General features: G+C 50.2%; 1 protein-coding gene across 1 annotated transcript in view; it reads right to left on the reverse strand.

Moving 5' to 3' along the window:
- Window positions 1-2,688: 2,688 nt before the first annotated feature.
- Window positions 2,689-18,442, reverse strand: part of PHYKPL (5-phosphohydroxy-L-lysine phospho-lyase) — a 41,487-nt gene continuing 25,733 nt past the window's right edge. Inside the window, 5 exon segments of the mRNA XM_029941142.1 lie at window positions 2,689-3,127; window positions 6,209-6,289; window positions 7,149-7,279; window positions 8,705-8,794; window positions 9,198-9,352. Coding sequence (XP_029797002.1) covers window positions 3,075-3,127; window positions 6,209-6,289; window positions 7,149-7,279; window positions 8,705-8,794; window positions 9,198-9,352 — 510 coding nt within the window. The 3' untranslated portion in view covers window positions 2,689-3,074.

Consider the following 18,442-nt stretch of genomic DNA (forward strand, 5'->3'; position numbering starts at 1 on the left):
GCCTCGGGCTCCGCGGGGCTGCGTGGGCGGAGTTGGCGCGCGCCCCGGCGGCGGCCTCCCTCCCCCACCCCGCGGAGGGCGGAGTCACGGTCTGAACGCGGTCTCCGGCCCCCGGAAGCCTCGAGTTTGAGGGCGAGTTCTCGAGGGTGGGGAGGACCGGCAGGGACGGCAGCCTTTCGGTGCTCGCTTGGTAGTTACATGACTTCACTTGTGTGTGTTCCGGGGGCTTCGAGCCTAGGCCGAGAGTGTCCTTCCTTCCCTTGCCCATTCTGGGGCCGCAGCTTCTGAAGCTTCGTTAGGGTCAAGGTTGTTCGAGAGGGTAGCGAAGATTTGTTAGTCCCTTCCAAGGGTAGTGCCCTCCCTTGGGGAGATTAAGGGGAGCCTCTGGCCGGATGGCGACTTTGTTTATAACCCTTACCGCGAAGGCGCTGCCAGGGCCAGCCCTTCTAAAATCACAAGCCTTCTTTGAGACTTGTTGGCACGTGTCTTTACCATTTCAGAAAAATGTTCGTTGGTGGCCTAAGCTGGGATACCAGCAAAAAGGACCTAAAGGATTATTTTACCAAATTTGGAGAGGTCGTTGACTGTACAATAAAAATGGATCCCAACACTGGCCGGTCAAGAGGGTTTGGGTTTATCCTCTTCAAAGATGCCACCAGTGTGGAGAAGGTAAGCTGGGTATTTGAATCAATGGTCTTAAGTGTAACTAAAGAGGATACCGTTCTTAGAGGGCGATTAGGGTGGGTTCTGTAAGTGGTTGAGGGCCTTGGGAACAGCAGAGGTGAGAGACTTTGTTGTTTTTGAAGGAATTAAACCTGCAGATTAGGTACGAGGATGAGTACGGACAGGAGCCGTCCAGGAAGATGATAGTTGGTGTTTCTTATGTTTGTAGGTCTACTCTGGGCACTGCTGAAGCACATGCTTTCTGTGGGGGCTAGAAAACAGTCCAGGGTTGCCCCAAAATACGGCATTTTACCCCAGTTTGTAGAAAACAGAGACTCAGAAGTTCAAGTAGAAGAGCTCACACAGCTGGAAAGGGGTGGTTTCCAACCTGTATTCTAGTCACTGCGGCTTTATTTCTGAAAGAGGCTACACGGAGACTGAGCAGCGAAAGGGGGGGGGTAGCTATATGTGCGATCTGGAGAAGTTGGTAAGTCAGGTTGGAGGTAGAGTTTGGAGGGGACGGACACATTTTGGGTACCCGTGTTGGGGTCTTTGTGGCTCAAAGAAAAGGGCCTTGTTCAGGGCCATACTGCTGAATGAGAACCCAATTTCCTTCTGTTGGGACAGGTTCTAGACCAGAAGGAACACAGGCTGGATGGCCGTGTCATTGACCCCAAAAAGGCAATGGCTATGAAGAAGGACCCAGTAAAGAAAATTTTTGTGGGAGGTCTGAATCCCGAAGCCACTGAGGAGAAGATCAGAGAATACTTCCGAGAGTTTGGGGAGGTGAGTCCGTCACTCTGGGAGTGGCCCGCTGGTTGCCCTGTCTTCTTCCTGGTTCTTGGCAGCCTTGGCTGTTTCTAGCCCTCCTCAAAGGCTTCTCGTTCATTCTCACCTTCGTGGGTCTTTGTCTCCTGGGAGTTCCCTATGGGCTTGGGATGGGAAGAGGCATTGGTTTTGAGCTTTGTGTATGTTTACAGATCGAGGCCATTGAGCTTCCAATGGATCCAAAAACAAACAAAAGGCGAGGCTTTGTTTTCATCACCTTCAAAGAAGAGGAACCTGTGAAGAAAGTTCTGGAGAAAAAGTTCCACACCATCAGTGGAAGTAAGGTAAGGTGTCTCTGGGTGCTGTGTCTGGCCTGCGGGAGAATTGGCTCTTGCAGGTGGGGATTAGGAGGAGGTGGACTCTCTCTAGGGCCTTCTGACACTCCTGTTTTTCCCGTAGCATCTGCTTTCCTGATTGGAGCTGTCGGTCCTGCCCTTCAGGCACTTCCTAGGCCAGTAGAATTGGCAGAAACATGGATGTGTGGGAGGAAGGAGAAAGGGCGGTTTCTGGGGCCTCAGGTCGAGGGCCTTGAGTAGCCCCTCTGATTTCTGATTGAAAGCTAGAGGGTAAGGAGTTCTGAATCTAGAGTCTGAGGTGAATAAGACCTGCAGTTAAGGTCTCAGAAGATTCTACAACTTCTGTTTAGCAGTTCCTTGTGGTGAAGTCTTTGCCTGTGGGGAGCTTATCTCCTGTCTTCTTGCTACAAATCTTTGTTCACCACTGGTTTAATGAACTCCCACCCCAGGTGAAGATTCTTTTCCAAACTCCCCGGGTTTCGGTGAGCTGGTATCCATGGGCAGGTCTGCCTGAAGCGAGCACTGAGCGGTGCAGGAACTGCAGCCCTTTCCTCTGAACTCTGCTCTGCCAGGAGGGCAGTGTGTCTCCTATTCTCCAGGTGGCTTAGGAGGCAGTTGAGGGTGTGGCCTGCTGTGGCTGGGTGTGGTGGGCTCTGAGCCCAGCAGCAGCCAGATAAGGTGGGACGGGTCGGGTGGGGCTTCTAGAAGTCTTAATCCTGGCTGGGAAGTTAGACTGGATTCAGGATTGGGCCCTTAAATGACATTGAGCCCTAGGCGCAGTTGGGTAAGCCCACATTCATTCCCTGTTCCCCCTGGTGGACAGTGAATGACCCAGGTCTTTTTCTGTGTCTTACTGTGAACTGGACAGGAAGTATCTGTAAGGTAGTCAACTAGTTCTTGGTTAGCGGGTTTTGAAATAAATGTATTTGGCATTTTTAATTCAACAGAAGACATCAGATGGCATCATTTGAGGGGGTAGTTGGCAGGTTTTTGAGGAGTATGCTTGTAGGGTGACACATTGTGTATAAAATCGGTTTTTTCACTGGTCTTAATTAGGGAGGTATCTGTGCCCAGGTACTTTCTTAAAAAAGTAAACTGATTTAATTTGCACTGGGAGGTCCCAGACGCTCATACCACACACGGTGGGCAAATTTTTGAGAATAAAGTTGATTCGTTGGATCCTAAGGGGACACAGATACCTGGCCCTTCCTGACAACAGGCCAGTGGTTAGGGGGGAGTGGTGGGGCCTCAGGGAAGGCTTGTCCTGAGCCTCTGTGGTTTTCTTCCTCAGAGCTGGAGGTCACCACCTCCATGTATTTGAGGGGCAGATTTCATTTCTTCTGAAAAGAAAAAAAAAAAGAGTGAGGTTTTTTTTCTCCCTTCCCCCATAAGGCCCTCTTGTCTGGGAAGCTACCTCTCCTCCCCCTTGTCCAATAGGACCAGGCTGGCATCAGATGTAACCCTTGATGTAGGATCATGCTGTACAGGGTTGGCATTGGCCTTGCTTTCCATCTTCCCAGTTAGATGCGGAGCTGTCCCTGGGGGCCTCAGCCGACCTGGGGTTGTATGTGTCCTGGCCAGGAAGTTCTCTGGGGGAAGGTTTTAGCCAGAAAGACCCTAGTGAGTTGGGGCCTGTCTAGATTTTTTGTAGCTGTGGTCCTGAGAGCTGCCAGCCTGGACGTGCCTTCCCACTTGAGCAGGTTTTGTTTTTGAGCAGGTGGTCCCAACTGGGCATCTGAATGCTTTGTCCGCATAGGTCTTTATCCACAGTCTCTGCCTGGAGTTTGTCCTGGTGGCCTGATCCCTTGTCCTCTGCTTTCAGTGTGAAATCAAGGTGGCCCAGCCCAAAGAGGTGTATCAGCAGCAGCAGTATGGCTCTGGGGGCCGTGGGAACCGCAACCGAGGGAACCGAGGCAGCGGCGGAGGTGGCGGCAGCGGAGGTGAGTGGCACCTGGATGAAGAAGGGTCCCTGCCTGCCTGGAGCTTCCGTGCCTGTCGCAGGGCTCACTGGCCTCCAGGGCATGGTGTGCCAGGCCGAGTCACATTGGCCCTGCTGCTGCTGCTGCTTAGAATGGAAGAGCCTGGCTTTCTCATGGCCTGGGGTCCCAGGGCAGAGGGGCGATTGCATTGCTTTTGGAAGGGTGGGGGGCACGGGGTGCGCTTGGCTCCATGGCTGTCCCAAGTCTTGGTACACCCGCGGGTGGGCGGGCAGAAGGTAGGGCAGGGCTGTGCCAGGCGCTTTACCTTCTTCTGTCCAGGCCCCTCTGACTCCAAAGCCTGAACCTCATCCTTTTTAAGGCCAAGCTGCCAGGGAGGGTGGGGGTGAGGAGGGAGATCGAGTGAGAGTGAGCGAGCTGCTGTCTCTTTTGCCCCAAGCGAAGTCAGCGTTCAGTCCTCTCCCGGCCTGCAGCTCGCAGGCTTGGGTCCCAGATGCAGGGCTGGGCCTAGGGCCCTCCACACGGGGACGGCGGTCCCTCGCCTTCTATCTCCCGAGTTGCCATTAGCAGCCCCGCCACCCAAAGGGCAGGATCTCTTCCATCCTAGCTCCTGCGTGTGCTAAATGGTCCATGGGCCCCCGTGCCCGCTCCCCCCACAGGTCAGAGTCAGAGTTGGAATCAGGGCTACGGCAACTACTGGAACCAGGGCTACGGCTACCAGCAGGGCTACGGGCCCGGCTATGGCGGCTACGACTACTCGCCCTATGGCTATTACGGCTACGGCCCCGGCTACGACTACAGTAAGTAGGAGAGGGAGGCCCCGTCTGCTCACCACCCTGGGAGGCAGGACAGACAGCTCAGGGGCCACTGGCAGCAGGGGCTTTGGAGTCGGACAGGCTGGCCGCGTGGCCCGGCTCGGCCACCGGAGCTCCCTGGTTTTGAGCTCTTGAGCTTCCGGCCCTCAGGACGGTGGGGCACGGCCAGACCCCCACGGACAGGGTGTAGGCTCCGGTGAGGATGCATGTCAAGCGCCTGGCACAGGGGTGAGCACTCGGGGAGTTGGAGCTGCTACCGTTGTTGTTCTTGTCCCCAGGTCAGGGTAGTACAAATTACGGGAAGAGCCAGCGACGCGGTGGCCATCAGAATAACTACAAGCCATACTGAGGCTTCGGCAGGATGCCCGACCGAGCGCACACGCTTTGTTTGGATACTGAGTGAACACAATTATGTACCAAATTTAACTTGGCATACTTTCTATGGCCTGTCCCATGTGCATCTTATTTAAAACCTCCCCCCCTGGAAATCACTCTCCTGTTGACTACTTCCAGAGCTCTAGTTGTTGTAGGCAGCGTGTGGGGTCTCTGAGGCCAGAGCGGCATTATGGGCTGATTTTACTCCCGGGTTACCCAGAGCCACAGGGGAGGGTCTGCTTCCTGCTGCCGCGCTGTAGCCTGGACCTGTGGACCCTGGTTGTAAAGAGTAAACTGTATCTTAGGAAACCAGTGTCACCTTTTTTTCACCTTTTAATTTTATATTATTTGTGTCATACATTTCCTGTTAATGGAAGTGTTAATTTTACTGTACTTTTTGGTACCTTTTGGGAATCTAATGTATTGTAAGGTATTTTACACGTGTCCTGATTTTGCCACGACCTGGATATTGAACCTATCCAAGCTTTTGAAATAAAAATTTAAAAACCCCCAGAGCCTGGGTGAGTGTGGGGTATGCTGTGGAGAGTGGGGGAGGGCCAGGTGCCCCTGAGCCTTCGAAGCTCCAGTACCTTCCCTGACCTAACAGCAGTCCTGTCCAGCACGGCCACAGGCACCGCTGCTTTGAAGGAACTGGCCCTGGCCTTCTAGAAAAAGTTCAGTAATTCAGAGAGTGGAGGCAGCTGGTCAAGGGAGTGGCAGTGGCACAGTGGAGGATGCTGCCCCCAGTCCGAGGAGTATGGGGCACCTTCAGACTGTCCTCGCCTGCCAGTGGAAATGGGATTCCGTCTCCCAGCACGGACAGTTATGGGCCTACGGACCGAGGTAGTGTCCTAGGGGCTGTCTCAATTTGGACACCAGGCGCCCCCACCTTGGGTGGCGGAGAACAGCCTTCCCCCTCTGGCAGGCAGGGCCTGTTTGCTGCCTGAATGGGGGCGCCCCGTGGCTGGCTGCGACAGGTGGCAGTGGGCCGGGCTCTGGCTGGAGGAAGCTGGTGAACAGGATTTGGTTTCCCATCACTTCTAGAAGGAAAGTGCTACTCTTGCCTTCCATGTCTGCTCTCAAATACAACTATTGGAGATTTTCCTCGCAGGGTGGCTGGAAGTGGCCCATTGCTTGAAACCTTGGAAGTGGCCCATTGCTTGAAACCTATCTGGGGGAAGGGAACCTCACTTGGAACAAAATCTTAAGAGAAGGGTTTGGCATTCTGAGTGAAGAGGCCACCACTGAAGGCAGGGCACCCAGCGGTGGGTCTGGAGAAGCAGGGCCCACTCACCCAGGGAAGGACACCGCTCCGCAGGGCCACCTCCGGGCTGGAGCCTCAGCGTCTCACAACTTCTCACCTTTTCTTCCATGTCTGAAAAATACCACAATGCCCCCCAGACAAGGTAACCATTCTGCAGTGTCCAAGCTTCTTGGAGGACAGTTTGGTGATCGGGCCCACTGGCCTGTCTGGCCCCTCGACCCACCTGCACGGGCCGCCAGGCCATGTTTTCTGAGGCTTTCCGGCTCCAGGACGGCCCCGTCTGCACAGGAGAGCTAAGCCAGCCAGCCTCTCTACCCCTGGCTCCCCACGAATACACTCCCCCCCCCCCCCCCCCCCCCCCCCCCCCCCCCCCCCCCCCCCCCGGCAGCGGGTCCCACACCACCTCCAGTTGTGTCTGGTCGGGGAGGAGGGGCCGTCAGCTAGCTGGGCTGCTCTCATTTCTACCAGGTGGGCTCTGGCCTGTGCCCACCCTTGCTCCTGGCGCCATGCCCCGGTTGCCTTGTAAGTGTACGTAGAGGAGACTGAGGGACGGACCCTGAGGTTCCCAAGGGATTGGGAACGTGGAGGGGAAGCTCCTTGCATTTAATCAGTCCTGGCTGCAAATCTCACTCCGGTGGCTCCGCAGCCGAGGGGCACTGCCCTCTGCCTTGCTGTGGTTTCACTGCTGCACAGCCGGGCCTGCCACTGCAATCCTGGGTCCGTCGTCCCGCGTCTGCGCTAGTGGCACCTGGGCAGGATGGCGAGTGCCTGCTCGGTGCTCAGGAAGGCCCTCTAGGTACAGCCGGGAGAGGGGTGGCTGGGCCAGGGACCACTCCACACCTCAGCCCCTGTTCCCTGCACCTCCTAAAGGCTCCTGCCTCACTGTGAGCCCCATTCCTGGGCAGCCTGGAAGGTATCAGCTGGTGGCTGCGGGTTGAACTCTAGACACCCTCGTGGGCCCCCAGCTTACCTGTCAGGATGGCATCCATGGTGGCCGCCACGTGTCGGGCATTGTCCGCACTGAAGCACATCGGGGGTTTAAACTTCAGGACGTTCCTCCCGGGGCCATCAGTGCTCAGCAAGATGTAGTTCTCCTTCATCCTGTGAGGGCAGGACATGGCAGGGCCTTCGGCCCCAGCTCTAGCCACAGCGCCGTCGCGAGCTCACAGCTGGACACAGGACTGGCTGCTCTCCTCTGCAGGCCAGCATTAACCGCTCCTGCCTAGTGCCCTGCACCTGCTGCTGAGCCGGGTGCGTCCCCTCATGCGCCCCTGGAGCTCCTGTCTAAGCCAGGGCTACCTACCACTGGCTCCATGCAGACAGCAAGGGTCCTTGCACTTAGCACCACACAGCTGCCCCCCTACCTGGCTTCCTAACTTCCTGCCAACCCTGATTCCGCGTCTTGCCCCGCAGTTTTAATTTTCAGTTCTTTTTAGGGAGATGACTTCATCCTTAATGTTACCAGTACTTGAGACCCTTGTATCCCACGTGCTCGCTTTTAAACCAGGAAGGTAATTTGACCAAAAAGCCTGGTGTGCTGGTATTTACATTGTCTGACCACCACTTCCATTCTTTTTCATTTATTCCTTTTGTTATTTTAAGTGCCTGCCGGGCACAGACCAGGTGTCCTCAGTCTGCCCTCTGGCTCCTTCCTTCCACATTCTTCCTGGCATGGACTATGGTCGGACTAGAAAGAACCAGGTCCGCCCTTCAAATGTGGCCATGCCACCTACAAGCAGGCCAGCTGTGGGTATGACCCCTGCCTCTGGTCCCAGTTTCCTCCCTGAACTGGAGAACTTGGGGTGCGAGGTGGAAGAAATCAGGTCTGGCTCCCTCCTCCCACCGCTCTGGGTCCTAAGCTCCCTGGGGGAAGGGGAAGGGAGGTGTGGGTGAGGAGGCACGGCTGGGACTCCACAGAAGGGGTCAGTCTCAAAATCAGGAGGAAAAGCGCTCACAGGATTTCAAAACCGAATGGTGCGCGTTCCACACATCAAACACCAGAAGGGTTTCCGAGGCGGGGGGGAGGGAGTAGGAGTGGGGAAGGCCCCCCAGGTTCAGGTCCTGGATGGAATCAAGTGCAGGAACACGCAGCCGGGCTGCGGTAGGGGACTTCGGAGCCCTCAGATACTTGCTCCCCCAGAGGCCTTCCCTGTCCATTCCGAAAGCCTGCTGCTCCTGGGACAGGAGGCCAGAGTCCGCTTCTACCCGAGTCCCTGATGTGGCTTCTAGAGAAGCTGCTTCCCCTTGGGCAGCCCGGGTGTGTGAAATGCGGCTTTTGGGTCTGAGCGCCCCGTGGCTTTGGCATTCTAGGCCGGGAATGGCCTGTGCCCACCTGAAGCTTTTGCAGCCAGGTGTGGGCCATGGAGCGGACACGGCTGCTTTCCCGGGCTGTGGGGCCAGGGGGCGCCCAGATGCCCACTCCTTCAGTCAATCCAGAGCCCGTGAACACAGTAACAGAAGTGAGTGGAAAGCTCCTTCTCAGGGCCCTAGATGCTGCAAAGATAAGACGTCTCCAGAAGAAATTACCTGGACACCACGTAGTTGGCCTCTTCGGTTGCTGGCGTCCTGGTTGCCCCATCTTTGATCAGGTCCACGCCAATGAAGAGCCCGATGCCCCTGGAGCAGAAATGCAATGTCTTAAGGGGCCAGGTCGAGGCGCTGCAGTCCTGGCCCTCACCCCTGTCTGGGCCTCAGCTGAGCCCATTGCAGAGCTCTGGGGCTTGTTCCTCAGCCACCCGGGGAGGCAGAGCGCTGTAGGGACCCTCAGAGGGTAGTGACCCAGTTCCAGGAAATCACTGTGAGGGGAGGGGCCCCAAGGGTGACAGGAAAGGTTGGGGGTCTGAGCCCAGTTTGATCCTGGTTTTCCCTTCCCTAGAAGAGCTATCTTGAGCAAGAGCACCTCTCGGGGCTTTAGTGCTCTGTGGAGCAGAGATAAAATCCCCCCGGTGGTTATGAAGGGACAGCAGAACCCCCGCCTTGGCCCCTGGCAGGTGGTGGTCACGGCTGCCCCGAGCCTCACCTGACGTCCCCGATGATGGGGTGTTTGGCTTTCTGCTGCTCGAGGAGCTCCATCAGGAAGCCGCCCACGGAGGCAGCGTGGGCCTGTAGCTGCTCCCTCTCCAGGACGTCCAGGACAGCCACGCCCACGGCGCAGGACACCGGGCTGCCCCCAAACTGAGCCAGGGGACAAGGGGCATGTCAGACGCCCAGGAAAGTGGGCTGTGCCCCAGGCAGCGTGAGGACAGGATCGCCAGATGCATTCCAAGGGCAGCGACAGGCACAGGCCCAAACCCCTCTGAGCTCCAGGCACTCCAGGGCAAATGGGGTCCTCCTGAAGCCCCTGTGGGCTGTCCTGCCTTTCCAAGTGCTGATGTGACTGTAGGCACCCCCAGGGGTACAGGAGCAGCCCCAAGAGGTGGAATCAGAGGAGAGGAATGGTCATTCCCACAGAGCTGGTTTTTGTCAGAGGCTTTGGGGTCCCATCTCCCAGGCAGGGCCAGACCCAGCGCATCGGACTCCTTCCCATCACCTCCTTCATAGAGGGTCTGGAGCACCGTGCCGGAGCCACGCCCGGGGAAAGCCACTCTGTGTCATTTGGCTCAAGGCTCTTGTTTGAGACCATAAGCTAGTGGCCTGAGGATTCATTTTGTGTGGTTTGCATGACATTATCAAAAGCCCTGATTTAGATGCTAATGGTAAATATGTACTCTTGACTTAAACTTGGCCTGTCTGTCTACACAGGCACTGGCTGGCTGTCCCCTTCGGGCACCCCAACTGCTTGGACGCCCGCCATCTGGCCCTGCAGGTGTCCGAGTGGAGACCTGTGTTACAGGGAGTGAGGGGCAAGGTTGTCTCTTGCAGACCATCTTTTAAAAGAAAGAAAATACCTGAACACTCTTTTGAGCTCTAGATTACATACAGTGAACTGCATATATTTCTGATATATATAGCTCAGCACAATTTGATGAGGATGTAGACCTGTGCAGCCTCCACCACAACGCAGGTACCAAATGTTCCCATCACCCCCTGCAAGTTCCTCGTGCCCAGGCAGCCACTGACCTGCTTTCTGTCACTAGAGTTTTGCCTTTCCCAGCATGCCATGGGAGTGGAATAGCAGAGGACATTCCCTTCTGTGCCTGGGCGCTTCTCCTCAACAGGGTTTTGGAAATTTCCTGTCTTGTGGAAAACGGTGGTGCTAGCACCATACTGGTACTAGTGTTCCATGATACGGATGTGCCATTGTCCACTCTTCCGTTAATGGTCCCCTGCATTATTTTTTGATTTTTTGGCTATTATGAATAAAACTGCTGCGAACATTTCTAGCGAGTCTTCGTGCAGACATATGTTCTCATTTCTCTTGGGTAAATACCTAGGTGTGGAGCTGCTGGGTTGTACGATAAATGTGTATTGAGCTTTATTAAAACAAACCAACCCGGAAGACTCTTCTTAAGTAATTGTCTTGTATTACATTCCAATCGCTTGTCTACAAGATTATAGGCGCTCAAAAAAGGATGGGAATTTCTTCTAACGGGTGAGTACTGGTGTGTTGTTAGATCATCTTCAAAATCTGTGCGGACCCCATGCACGAGCGCGTGGCGAGCTTCCTAGGTGATTCTGCCATGAAGCGAATTTCTGATCTGTCCAAAACAAATTATGTGTGGAACGGACACCGGGGGTGGACTGAGGCGACTTACTGTGTCGTATTAACCATGGACTTGTTAAAAGGTGGAGTGTATGTATTAATAGCATCGTTTGTTTAGAATCACAGCCTGGCCAAGATGCTGAACTAGCACAATAGGTCCTTGCCCCAAGATCACCTCAAAAGAGCAACAGAAGATGAACAAGGAGCCCCTGGTCGGTCAGGTCTCTGACTGATTTTGGCTCAGGTCACGATCCCATGATTGGTGAGATCAAGCCCTGTGTCAAGCTTTGTGCTGATAAGGCGGAGCCTGCTTGGGATTCTCTCTCTGTCCGTACCACACATGCACACACACGTGCACGTGCTCTCTCAAAATAAACATTAAAAAAAAAACCCAAAATGAACAAGTTCTGACACAGTCCTGGGGAATCTAGAAGGTCATGCATATGCATAGTGATAAGCCTGTGCCCTGTGCCATGTGTGTTTTCAGGAAAGCCCTGAAAAGCTCTAAGCTCTCACCACTGGCTACCTTGAGGCTCTGTGCAAAGAGGAAGTAGAGGCTGACACAGTTGTAGGCTGCGTGGCTGAGTGTGCAAGTCCTGCCCTAACACACAGACCCATTGAAGAGATCTGTCCAATCATTAGATGATCACTAAGCCAGCCAAGCAAAGACTACGGAATAGAGACTTAGTTCGGGAAAGGCATGACACCAACAATAATAAAAAAGAACAAATTCTAAGGAGGGAAAGTGATTTCCAAAGTTGGCAGATTATTGTCTAGTTGTTTTTTTTAATTTTAAAATTTATTTTTGAGAGAGAGAGAGAGAGACAGCGTGAGCAGGGTAGGGTCAGAGATATAAGGAGTCACAGGATGTGAAGACAGTCTCCAGGCTCTGAGCTGTCAGCACAGAGCCTGACGTGGGGTTGGAACCCACAAACTGTGAAATCATGACCTGAGCCTAAGTTGGATGCTTACCTGACTGAGCCACCCAGGCGCCCCTATTGTCTAGTTTTCAAATGAAAATGAAACCTGCCAGGAAAGAAGCAAGCATGACTCCCACATGGGAGGTGAGGAACTGTCAATAAAAACTGTCCCTGGGGAAGCCAAGATGGTGGCTTTAGTAGACAAAGATTATATAGATTTTTTAACTTTAATTTTAATGTGCATTATTAATTTTTAATGTTTATATTTGAGAGAGAGCAAGAGAGAGAGAGAGTGAGCACGAGCTGGGGAGGGGCAGAGAGAGATGGAGACAGAATCTGAAGCAGGCTCCAGGCTCTGAGCTCTCAGCACAGAACCTGACGTGTGGCTTGCACCCATGGTCTGTAAGATCGTAACCTGTGCATAAGTCAGATGCTTAACCAACGGAGTCACCCAGGCACCCCTACACATTTTAAGTCAGATGTTAGGCATGTATGTTAAAAAAAAAAACTAAAGGAAACCATATTGCAGGAACTAAAAAGCAAAGCATGAAGATGATGTCTCACCAAATACAGAGAATATTATTAAAGAGACAATATTTTTTTTTTAATGTTTGAGAGAGAGAGTGCAAGCAGGGGAGGGGCAGAGAGAGGGAGACAGAGGATCCAAAGTGGGTTCCACACCGAGAGCACAGTGCCTGACACGGGGCTCGAACTCACACACCATGAGGTCAGGACCTGAGCTGAAGTCGGGTGCTCAACTGACTGAGCCACCCAGGCGCCCCACAGGAACATTTAAAAATACATATGAATGCCATGGCTCGTGAGATCGAGCCCTGTGTCAGAGTCTGGGATTCTCTCTCCCTCTCTCTCTGCCCCTCCCCCCTCAAAATAAATAAATAAAACATTAAAAAAAATAAAATAAAAATACAAATTAATGATAATGAAAACACAACATACCAAAACTTTTGCGAAGCAGTGAAAGTAGTAACTCCATGAAAATTTATGTCTGTAAATGCATATGTCGAAAAGAAAGATCTCGAGTAATCTAACTTTCCACCTTAAGAAACTATAAAAAAGAGCAATCAAAACCAAAAGCAAGGAGAAGGAAGGGAATCCTAAAGATTGTAGTGGAAATACATAGAAATAAAGAAAAGCAAGAGAAAAAATCAACATATTCTAAAGTTGGTTGAGAAGATGAATAAAACTGACCAACTCCAACTAGTCTGCCAAAGATAAGCACTCAAATGTCTGAAATCAGGAATGAAAGAGGACCCATTACTACTAGTCTTAAAGAAGCAAAAAAGGATTATAAGGGAATAATTTGAAAAAATGTATGTCAACAAGCTAGATAACTGAGATGAAACGCACAGATTCCTAAGAGAGAAAAACTCCTGACGCTGACTGAAAACGAAACAAAATCTAAGAGACTTATAGCAAGTATGGGCGCCCGGGCGGCTCAGTCGGTTACGTGTCTGACTCTTGATTTCGGTTCAGGTCATGATCTCATGGTTTGTGAGTTTCAGCCCTGTGTCAGGTTCTGTGCTGAGCATGGATCCTGCCGTTAGATTCTCTCTCCCTCTGTCCCTCCCCGCTAGCATGTGCTCCTGGCCCCCATCTCAAAAAAGAAAAGACATATGCAAGTAAAAAGAAAAATATAGTAATAACAAGTTCCCACAAAGAACAGCCTAGAACCAGGGCGCCTGGGGGCCTCAGAGTAGCATGCTTACAGCAATACTAGCCAGGCGGGGGGCCAGCTCCACGGGACGGTGTGCCCACAGGAGGTACAGGCCTGCCACAACGCAAGGGTGCATGCAACCCACACAGGTGACACCTCTGGAGCACCCGGCTTGGTGGCCAGGAGGGACTGCACTTCTGGGCCCCACAGGACATCGACGTGAGGCCACTCCTTCGAGACAGGGAGGTAGTTGAGCCACCTAATACATAGAAATAAACAGACCGTTGTGCAAATGAGACAGAGGACTATGTCCTAAATCAAAGAACAAGACAAACCTGAGAAAAAGAACTAAATAAAATAGCAATATACCCAACAAAGAGTTCAAAGTAATGGTCATAAAGATGCTTGCCAAACTTGGGGAGAAGAATGGATAAACACAGTGAGAACTTAAAGAGATAGGAAATAAAGTACCAATCAGAGCTGAATAATACAAGAGTGAAAAGGAAATATATGCTAGAGGGAATAAATGATAGATTAGATGATGTGGAAGGATGGATCAGTGACTTGGAAGACAAGGTAGTGGAAATCACCTAACTGGGACAGTAAAAAGAGAAAGGAATTAAAAAATGAGGATCATTTAAGGGAACTTTGGGATGAATTCAAGTGTACTCACATTCCATATTGGGGTCCCAAAAGGCAGAGAGAGAGTAAAAGGGACAGAAAACCTATCTGAAGAACTAATGGCTGAAAACTTCCCTAACCAAGACATACAAGTCCAAAAAGCACAGAAGTCCAAAATAAGATGAACCCAAAGAGACCCACACCAGGACATGTTATCATTAAAATATAAAAAATGAAAGATAAAGAGAAACTTAAAAGCAGCAAGAGATGGGGCACCTGGGTGGCTCAGTTAGTTAAGCATCTGACTTTAGCTCAGGTCATGATCTCATGGCTCCTGAGTGTGAACTCCACATCAGGCTCTCTGCTGTCAGCGTGGAGCCTGCTTTTGATCCTCTGTCCCCCCACCTCTGCCCCTCCCTTGCTCATGCTTGAGTGCACACTCTCTCTCACAGTAAACAAACATTAAAAAAAGAAAAAAAGAAACGTTGTGGGTCAGAAGGCAGTGGCACGGTGTATTCAAAGTGCTGAAAGGGGTAGAAAACCCTTATGATCAAGAATACTCTGCCTGGCAAGGTTATCATTCAGAATATACGCAGAGATAAAAGAATTTCCCAGACAGCGAAAGCCAGGAGTTCATCACCATTACACTGGCTTCACACAAAAAATATGAAAGGGACTTTTTCAAGTGGAAAAGACAAGACAATAACTAGAAATAAGGAAATACGAAAAAAAATCTCATTGGTAAAGGCAAACATACAGAAAAGGTAGTGGATCAACCACTTATAAAACTGGTAAAAATGTGACATAAAAACCTTAAAATGTGTGAGGGGGGGAGTGAAGTAAAAATATAATTCTTTAAAAAATTTTTTTGATGGGGGGAGGGGCAGAGAGAGAGGGAGACACAGAATCGGAAGCAGGCTCCAGGCTTTGAGCTGTCAGCACAGAGCCCGACGCAGGGCTTGGACTCATGGATCATGAGATCATGACCTGAGCTATAAAGTCTGGTGCTTAACTGACTGAGCTATCCAGGTGCTCCCCAAAATGTAATGTTTTTAGAATGAGTTTGACCTGAACAACCAATTTATTATTATTTATTCTTATTTTTATTTTTTTTAACATTTATTTATTTTTGAGAGAGAGACACACAGAGTATGCGTGGAGGATGGACAGAGAGAGGGAGACACAGAATCAGAAGCAGGCTCCAGGCTCTGAGCTGTCAGCACAGAGCCCGACATGAGGCTTGAACCCATAAACTCTGAGATCATGACCTGAGCTGAAGTCAGCCGCTTAACCGACTGAGACACCCAGGCGCCCCACTTAACAACCAATTTAAAATAGACTGCTATATCCATTCATCAGTTGATGGACACTTAGGCTCTTTCCATGATTTGGCTATTGTTGAAAGTGCCGCTATGAACATTGGGGTTGGGGTACATGTGCCCGGATCAAGAAGATGTGGTATATATACACAATGGAGTATTACGTGGCAATGAGAAAGAATGAAATCTAGCCATTTGTAGCAAAGTGGATGGACCTTGAGGGTGTCATGCTAAGCGAAATAAGTCAGGCAGAGAAGGACAGAGACCATATGTTGTCACTCATAGTCTAACAGGAGAAACCTAACAGGGGACCATGGGAATGGGAAGGCGGGGAAAAGAGTTGGGGAGAGGGAGGGAGGCAAATCATGAGAGACTTTTGAAAGCTGAGCACAAACTGAGGGCTGAGGAGGAAGCGGGGAGGGGAAGGGGGTGATGGTCACAGAGATGGGCATTTGTGGGGAAGAGCACTGGGTGATATATGGAAACCAACTTGGTAATAAACTATAAAAAAAATAAATGAAAGAAAAGATTTGAAGACTTAAAAAAAAGAGACTGCTCTACACAGGTTGTTATTTATGCGCCTCATGGTAACCACAAACCAAAACCCTGTAACAGATACATAAAACAATAAACAAAAAGGAATCTAAACATAACACTAAGGAAAGTCATCAAAGCACTCGACAGCAAGAGAAAAAGTAATAGAGAACTGCAGAAACAACCAGAAAGCAAAGAACAAAATGGCAGTAAACACATACCTATCAATAATCACTGTAAATGTAAATGGACTAAATGATCCAGTCAAAAGACACAGGGTGGCTGGATTAAAAAAACAAACCAACCCAGGACCCATCTATATGCTGCCTACAAGAGACTCACTTCAGACTTAACATACAAGCTGGAAGGAAAGAGATGGAAAAAAGATAATCCAGGCAAACAGAAGCAAAAAGAAAGCGAGGGTAGCAATACTTCTATCTGACAAAACCCACTTTACAACGAAGATTGGAAGAAGAGTTAAAGAAGAGCATTATATAATAATAAAAGGATCCGTCTTTAGAAATTTTTTTAACATTTTTATTTCTGAGAGACAGAGACAGAGTGAGTAGAGCAGGGTCAGAGAGAAGAGAGAGGGAGACACAGAATCGGAAGCAGTCTTCAGGCTCTGAGCTGTCAGCACAGAGGCCAACAAGGGGCTCGAACTCAAGAACTGCAAGATCATGACCTGAGCCCAAGTTAAATGCTTAACCCATGGAGCCACCCAGGAACCCTGATAAAGGGATCAATCTGGGGCGCCTGGGTGGCTCAGTCGGTTAAGCGTCCGGCTTCGGCTCAGGTCATGATCTCACAGTCCGTGGGTTGGAGCCCCGCGTCGGGCTCTGTGCTGACAGCTCAGAGCCTGGCGCCTGCTTCCGATTCTGTGTCTCCCTCTCTCCCTGACACTCCCCTGCTCACACGGTCTCTGTCTCTCAAAAATAAATAAAAAACAAAAAAAATTAAAAAAAAGGGATCTAACAAAAAGATAAAACACTTGTGAATAATTATGGACCCAACAGAGGAGCACCTGAATATAAAAAGCAAATATTAACAGATGCAAAGGGAGAAACAGTAATACAGTAGCAGGGGACGTGAAGACCACACTTACATCAATGGATCGATCATCCAGACAGAAAATAAGGAAATACTAGCCTTGAATGACACACTAGATGAGATGAATTTAACAGAACATTCAAAGCATTCTTCAAAAAACAGCAGAATACACATTTTTTCTTTTTTTAAGTCTCACTGCCCAGTGTGGGGCTTGAACTCACGACCCTCAGATCAAGAGTTGCACGGTGTACAGCCAGGTGCCTCAGATTACATGTTTTTCTTTTTCTTTCCATGTTTATTTATTATTATTATTTTAATGTTTATTTATTTTTGAGACAGAGAGAGATACAATGTGAACGGGGGATGGGCAGAGAGAGAGGGAGACAGAGAATCTGAAGTAGGCTCCAGGCTCTGAGCTGTCAGCACAGAGCCTGATGCGGGGCTTGAATCATGAATTGTGAGATCACAACCTGAGCCAAAGTCAGATGCTTAACTGACTCAGCCACCCAGGTGTCCCAATGTTTATTTATTTTTGAAGGAGAGAGAGAGGGAATGAGAGAGATGAGCCGAGAAGGGGCAGACAGAGAGGGAGACAGAGAATCCGAAGCAGGCTCCAGGCTCTGAGCTGTCAGCACAGAGCCAGACATGGGGCTCGAACCCACAAACTGTGAGGTCATGACTTGAACCAGTCAGTTGCTTAACCAACTGAGTCACCTAGGCGCCCCAGAAGACACATTTTCTTAAGTGCACATGGAACATTCTCCAATACAGATCACAAGTAGGGGCCACAAAACAAGTCTCAACAAATTGTAGATGAATGAAATCCCACTGAGCATATTTACTAACCACAACAGTGTGAAAGGAGAAATCACAATAAAGGAAATAGAAGAAATACAAACGGAGGCTAAACAAGATGCTACTAAACAACCAAGTGGTCAATGAATAAATCAAAGAAGAAATAAGAAAATACCTTGCGACAAAAATGAACACACAATGCTCCAAAATCTATCAGAAAGAGCACAAGCAGTTCTAAAAGGGCAGTATAGTGACACAGGTCCATATCAAGAAATAGGAAAATCTTATATATTTATCTTTTAATGTTTATTTTTGAGAGAGAGAGAGTGTGCGAGAGCGAGAGAGCAACCAGGGGAGGGGCAGAGAAAGAGACACACAGAATCTGAAGCAGGCCCCAGGCTCTGAGCTGTCAGCACAGAGCCCAAAATGGGGCTTGAACTCATGGACTGTGAGATCATGACCCGAGCTGAAATCAGATACTTAACTGATAAAGACACCCAGGCGCTCCTAAGAAACAGGAAAAATCTTAAACAATATGAGCTCATACTTAAAGGAGCTAGGAAAAAAAAAAAAAAGACTAAAGCCCAAAGTTAGTAAAAGGAAGAAAATAAAGATCAGAGCAGAAGTAAATATAATAGAGACTAAAATAAATAAATAAATAAATAAATAAATAAATAAATAAAAAAGATCAATGAAATTCAGAGCTGG

Source organism: Suricata suricatta, chromosome 6 (genome assembly GCF_006229205.1).
Source record: "Suricata suricatta isolate VVHF042 chromosome 6, meerkat_22Aug2017_6uvM2_HiC, whole genome shotgun sequence".
NCBI classification, from domain to species: Eukaryota; Metazoa; Chordata; class Mammalia; order Carnivora; family Herpestidae; genus Suricata; species Suricata suricatta.